The sequence below is a fragment of the Melopsittacus undulatus genome, chromosome 4 (genome assembly GCF_012275295.1).
Source record: "Melopsittacus undulatus isolate bMelUnd1 chromosome 4, bMelUnd1.mat.Z, whole genome shotgun sequence".
In the NCBI taxonomy this organism is placed as follows: Eukaryota; Metazoa; Chordata; class Aves; order Psittaciformes; family Psittaculidae; genus Melopsittacus; species Melopsittacus undulatus.
This window is the reverse complement of record NC_047530.1, coordinates 93,031,369-93,038,327: the sequence shown is the minus strand read 5'-3', so window position 1 is coordinate 93,038,327 and position 6,959 is coordinate 93,031,369. Positions and strand designations below refer to the sequence as shown.

At 43.0% G+C, this 6,959-nt stretch overlaps 1 protein-coding gene across 1 annotated transcript; it reads right to left on the bottom strand.

The window, feature by feature from the left end:
- Window positions 1–755: 755 nt before the first annotated feature.
- Window positions 756–5,372, bottom strand: C4H10orf71 (chromosome 4 C10orf71 homolog). Its single transcript, XM_005153913.2, has one exon. The coding sequence runs from the start codon at window positions 5,370–5,372 to the stop codon at window positions 756–758; it is 4,617 nt and encodes a 1,538-aa protein (XP_005153970.2).
- Window positions 5,373–6,959: the final 1,587 nt, after the last annotated feature.

The following is a 6,959-nucleotide window of genomic DNA, read 5'->3' as shown; positions in this document are numbered from 1 at the left end:
AAATTGAGTTTTTAAGCTGTATTATGAATAACCCCTGACTCTAGGGGAACTTCTTTGAAGATTATGAGGAAATACAAAGAATTCAGCAGCATGTTAGTGGGCACTGCAAAAGTATATTGAGAAGTCTAGAGCAGCTGCAACTGTATTCTGGTTGTTTAAATGTTTTTTGACATGGCTGTTGTATTGCGCATCCAGTATACAATCATCTTGTCAATAACATGTGGGCAATCAATGTGTGCAAAAAATGAATCTTGAGTTTATGGCATATCTGTAGCCATATGTTTTCTATCTGTCAATATAGTTCACAGCCAGTGAGTGAAGAAAGTTCAGTAGATGAGGCATCTGTCCTAGGTCTCACAGGGTGCACAGGATGGTCTTACAGGTTACATTTTGTGTCATATATCATGCAACACATCTGGGCAAAAGGACACTTGCTTTGGCAATGCCAGTCACCATAATGGCAAAGCAGCAGCAGCAGCAAGCAGTGGCTTCGTACTGTCGTATTTATTTGTTTAGCTGGCATTGCCCTTTCATCTCACTGATAATTTGGTGTTTACTCAATTTCACTGTTCAGAGTGATCATCACCTCACATCTTTCAATGTGGTCAGCTTTCATTTTCCTTCCCACCCAAACCACAATGAGATTCAGACATAAAGTGTTGTACAAACATCAAATCTGCATGTGCTTTTGTGTGCATGTGTCTGTCCAACCAGTTCTTAACACTATCATCTGGTATATTTTGTTACTTCAGTTTTCAAGATACTCCTTCAGCAGCAAAATCATCTAAATCTGTGATAGACACTATGTCAGTATTTGGTGTTGGGCTCATGTCCTTTCCTAAGTGAACTTTAGTTTCTTGAATGTCTTGACTGTACGAGGAAGAGGCTGGTTCAATATAGGGCCGAGTATCCACAGCTTCAGAGTAGCTGCAGATCTGCTGGCCATCTTCCTGTAGTTCAGCTGATTCTCCTGGTGCAGCTGGCATTAAGCAGGTAAGTTCAGAGAGCTGAGAAGGTGACTTCAGCACTGCTACAGATGAAGCTGGTAAAGGCAGCACTCTAGGGTAAGAGACATAGGGAGAATTCATGATTTCTGAAGAGGAGGGTTGGTCTAAGTTCCCTTCTGAGGAAGGGACTGAGACTTGAACATATTTGCCAGTTTCAGGGTCATAAAATGTCTTTACATTAACTTCAGCTGGTAAATCAACTACATAGTATTGGCCAGAGTCAGGGTCTTGGAGGAGTTTACGTTGGGTTAAAGAGGGGGAAGGGCTTACTGCTGATGCACGACTGGGCTTTCCTGTACTGGTTTCTGTGGGAGTAAAAGTTGAGCGAGGGGCAGGGTGGAGAGGAGAATATCCCAAGGCTGAAGCAGATGCTAGTGACTGTCCAGAATGAGACGACTTTCTCCCTACAGCATTTGTATGCTCAGTCTGATGTTTTTTCTGCTGTTCTTGCATTTTCTTTCTCCTGTTTGCCAGCTTTTTGGCCCGCCGCAGAGCTTTTTCTGTTTTTGGTGGCACAGCAGGAGGCTTGCCTGCTGCTCTCTCCATAGAGCCCCTGAGCTCCAGTCCCTCAGCTTCCCCTACAGAATCAGAAAGCAGATTTCTCTGTGATTTCTCTCCTGCAGTCATGTCAGCTTGGCTCTTTAGTGCCATGTTCAGCAAGGCAGGGTTTATAACATTCTCTGTCTCTCTAAGGCCTGAAATTGTTGGTTTGTCTGACAACGAGCTGGCAGTAAGAGAGTGTATTGTGCTGCCTGACCTGGGGCTTGCAACAGCAGAGCATTCAAGATTATCTAACAAGACTGGTGCACCTTCTGTACATAGGATGTCCTCTAAAGCTTCATGGGGTAAAGGAGAATAAGAGTGGTCCTCTGATATGGAATCAGTCACAGGGGAAATTGTCTCCGTAGTGATTATTTTTTTCGCACAAGATCCACCCCTGCGATTAGATAGATGATGATTCTTAAAGTAGTTTGTTTTTCTTTCTGTGGGATAGCTGGGGTTGTTTTGTTCTTGGTCATTTTCCAGACCTAAATTTGGATGTGTTAAGCTGTGTCTTGCCTTTCTAGACTGGGTCCTCTCTTTCCTTCTGCAAACACTTTCGTCATTCATTTTCCCACCTTTATTTAACAAAGCACAAGTCTCTTTATCTTCTTCCATCAGCTTCCCTAACGAAAAGTTCTCTGTATCTTCCAGATGACTGGGATCCAGTGTTGCTGGAGTAGATCCAGGCTCACTGGCCTCTTTTCCTCTGTCGGTTGCTCCATCCTTCACATTCTGCTTCCCTCTGTGCCTCAATGCCGACCAGCCTACCTCCTGAGCATGCAACATCTTTTGGTGTTGCTTATTGTGCCATGCTGGGGGCATAAACCTACCTTCCATTTCCTTGTAACTGCTGCTCACTGTATCATCCAGGGAAAAGGACCTGAACAGAGGCAGCTTGACAGCCCTTATTACCTGAGGCGACCTGAATGTGTTATCTTTAATCATAAACAGACTGGGTTTGGTTGCACTTGATGTTGGCAGTGTTTGTGAGTCTTCAGGCTTGGGGATGGACATGTCCCTTATGCTGCTGGCAGCAGAATCCATGCTGTTGGCCTCTTTGCTTTTCTCTCTCCTCAGTTTCTCTTTCATCAAGCTCCTGTGTTCATTCCCAGTAACCTTGCCCTCCCTCTTCTCTGCTGCACCAGTACCAGAGCTGATACAAGCATAATACTGCAGTTCATCTTCCTCAATCTCTTCCCCTTTCTCATTGTGGCTATTCTTACTGTCTGTACCCATTTCGCTCTTAGTCTTTTGGCTTTCTTGAAGGCTTGCCTTCTGCACCAGGGGCACTGGTGGAAATGGCTCATCCTGAAGTGGCTGCTCTACTGTGGAGACAAAAGACTGCTCTGAAGAACTAGTGCTTCTTCTGCCTTGTGCTTCATGGTCAGGTACCACCATGCTGATTTGGGTGTCACTGTAAGGCACATCCTCTGCTGGTAGGAGTTGATTCGGGAGTGTTTTGAAGGCAAGATTTTCATTCTGAAGAGCAGCCTGTCTCTCATTTTCCTCACCCTGGACACTGGGATTTTGCCCAGCTGTTGTGTCTGCATTGTCTCTACTGAATGGTTTTAGTGCTGGATAGTGCAGATGTTTTCTTAAATCAGGTTCATTTGATTCATGTCTGAAAAAGGGGAAGTTTTCATTCTCCCTTGTGTTTTTAACCAGATCTTCACGTGCTGAGTTGTCTTGCTGCAAGTTGTCTCCAGTTTGGTAAAATAAAAGGTCCCCTGTTGTCTGAGGTGAACTCATAGTCAGGTAATTGTCTGTAAAGTGTCCAGTTAAATCAGTTTTATTGTCCTTTTCATGAATACTGCCAGACAATATGGAGGTTCTATCACTTGATTCATCTTTGTCTGCAATATTCTTGTTACTTTTTTCTTGTGAAGTGGAGAATGAGGCATTTATTTTTGTACTTTCCTGGATATTCTCCCTCATTTTGTTTTTATCCTCAAAGGCCCTTAGCAGAGGAGAAGGGGTATAAATGCTTTTAACACGTTTACGCACATCCTTCAAGTTGAATAACAGACTCGATGCTTTTGCTTTGTAACTATCCCGAGACCTGTAATTGTCGAATGCATTCCCTTCATGGTCTCTCAGTGATGTGTTTTCAGTGGGAGGAGGTGTCAGTGGGATCAGCTCACTTTCAACAGTGTCTACTTCCTGTTTTGGTGGTATGATGGGTGTTAAGAGTTCGGTGATGTTGAAAGGGGGACTGATTGATCCAGGGGAGTTTACCTGTCTAGGCAGAAGAGTCACCTCCAGACCGGGTTTGGCACCAGTCGCCTTTTCAGACAATGAGCATGTCTCATCACTGGCTGTGAACTTCTCCTTTGAAGTCTGTCTCCTCTCTGCTGTCCCTTTTGCAGCCCTCTGCCTCCTCCAGGGTGGACAGGTATTGCCCAACTGCAGACTGAGGTGCTCGCCTTCGGTTAAGGTGGCCAGGGGTCTTGGTGGAGGTGGGCTGGGTGCCTGGGACATAGGTGAAACCATCCTGTGGGACATGGACTGGGGTGAGATGGAGGCTGGGGATATGGCAGGGGAGGAAAGTTGTGCCGGCACTGGGGGTGGTGGCACAGGAGGAGCTTCAGGGCTAGGGGGTGTTGGGGGATGGCCCTGCTGGTTTGGAGGTGGAAGGTGTGGGACTGGTGGTGGCTGAGGGGGACCCCGGTGCACATGGATTCTAGGGGGGGGTGTAGGAGGAAGAGCAGCAGGAAATTCAGTTTCTGAAGGAAAGGGGTCCTGAGTTTCATATGCAGCTGGGAGAGGGATGCTGAAAGCAGCTTCTGGTGCCAGCTTCATCTGAAAATCTTTCTCTTGTTTCTTAGCAACAGTGGTCTTGACAGGTGGCAATTTATGTTCCTGTGTGTAGGATCCTTTAATAAATGGTGCTTCTTCCAGGTATGTAAGACCTTCCTTTTTCATTTTTATATCAACAAATTCCTCCTTTTCAGACAGTTTTTTATGATGAACGTTCCATGATTCAAAAGCACTATTCTCGCTGTGAAGAAAATTACCTTTTTTTGCTGGCTCATTAACTTTTACACTTCTGTTTTTTAAAGCCTTTTTAGAAGAACGGGAGAAATTTGACTTGGCTACTTTTGACATCTCAATCAGCACAGGATAATAATCATCAGAACCACAATAATTCAGGTCTATTTTATTAGGTCTTTTCTGTGGCTCATGTCTGCTACTGAGAGAGTGGCTACCTTGGCTAGCCTCAGAATATTCAGAAAGTTCCTTGTGGTTGCTTAAAATGTCTGTGTTATCCCAACAAGCCATATCATTTCCATGATTTAACTTACATTTTTGAAAGCTATTCTTAATGGGCTGCTTAACGGCTATCAGGGAACCCCCTGACCCTTGGTCTGCAGTCTTATCAAACGTTTTAATCAATGAGGACACTTTTGAAGCATGTTTATTGTTCCTTGGACCAGGAACTGGTAAATTCAGTTTTTTCCTTTCTATGGTAAAGCTGTTATTTTTAGCAACCTTTTTCTCCTCCTGAGCACACTTTGGTAACTGCTGGAATGTAGAAGCCCATATTGTATGTTCATTGTTTCTTGCTGTTAGCTTGTTACAGACATTGCTCTTCTTGATGGCATGGTTTAATGTCCCTGGATGAAGTTTAGCAGAGAACTGGAGAGCGAAATCAGGTGAAATGGGAAGATCTGATTCACTGTAAGAGTCCTCGAGTTCTGCCACACACAAACTTTTGAAAGCCCGGTCTGTGAGGCTGCTCACTTCTCTGTCTGTTTCATCCAGGAGACTCCCAATACTTGAGGAGTCACTATGTCCTTCTGTATGTTTCTTATTTCCCTGCATTGTTCATAGGAATCATGAATGAATTCTCCAAAGGATTAACTTCAGGCAGATGACTGTGTGGGGTGGTTCCAGCTGTTCCAGTTGTTAGCAATTCACAATCATAAAGTGATTTCTCCTGGTGCTGCTGTTGCACATTGATTCATCTTACGGAATAGCTGAAGGAAATTTTCTCCTCTGCAAATCCAAAAAATATAAATAATAATTTTTCTATATTAGCACTATTAGACAGTGAGCGTTTTCCAGATATATCAGTCACTGACTAATTTACTCCTGCATGTATTCTAAGCAGGATGCTAGCAATACAATGAATAACATAACATTAAAAATAATTGTTATGTTTGGCAATTCAAGTAGCTTATGGTAGCTCATCATTTAATTTCTTGAAAGCACCATTAAAAAAAGTGGTTTCATCTCAGGTTCTTTACTTGGGTTCTTAAACAAAATTTCAGTACTTCCCTTTCCATACTTCCAACCATAAGGACTTCTGAGCGCTGTATATATATTTAGCTTAGAAAGTTAGCTGCTTTTTGGGCAGGAAGAATTAGTGATAAAAAGTGGAAGATTTACTTAAAAAAAGAATGCCACTTGATACACCATTCCACACTATGTCCAAAATGAAAGAAAAGTTGGTAAAACTTACTTGGCAAGACATCATAATTATAAATTAAAATATTTTGTGAAAAATAAAATTATAGGAGATTATATCCTCACTCATTTATTAGTTCATGACTGTGGAAAATATAGTCTACAGAGATGAGCCTTCCTGTATCAAGATGGAGCTTTGCTGTGATAATTACCCTGAGCAGAAACCCTTGTTTCAGAAAGCAGAATGGCACCACAGGTAAAGAGGACTTACTGTGCATTAGCAGTTTCCAAGCAAATATTGCTGGAGTAAAACCCTTTAGCCACCCATATACAAATACAGTTGGATTGGTACTTTGGAACTGAAGAGGCTGCTAATATCAGCTTAGCCAGCAGAAGGCAGGAGTGCCTAGGGGACTCTAGCAGACCCACTAAAGGAGCTCAAGGAACATTTGGTTTCAGTTCTAGAACTGCTGAGAGAAAAAGGTAACCCATGCAACACAATAACAAAATACCACAGCCTTCCATTATCACAATGCAGTCAAGGCCTACAGCATGGTAGTTTTTGTCCAACTCCACATCAGTCTGAAGACAGGATGGTGGAATCTTTGGGTGGAACAAGTAAAAGCAAAACAGACCCTTCAGCTCTACTTGAAATCTTGGATCCATTGTAGAACTGAGCAATGAAATACAGATCCAGATATCAACAGCTCCAGCTGTCCAAATCCATAATTCCAGAGGCTCAGCTCAGTGAGACTCTTGTAAAGCGCACATTTTTCTCTATGAGGATTCAGTGCTGGTCAAAGTATGAAAAGTCAGAGGAACTGGGCTTAATCGGCTGAATTACTCAGGCCCAGTTCTTCAACTGAAAATACTCCTCACTTTCCCTTTCTATTGAAAACATCTCAGCTAACCTATTTTTAGACTCAAAGTATTGTAGTGAATCTTGATTCTGTCTTTCCAGCAACAGAATTCCAGTAACTTATGCAGAACTACGATAGATTT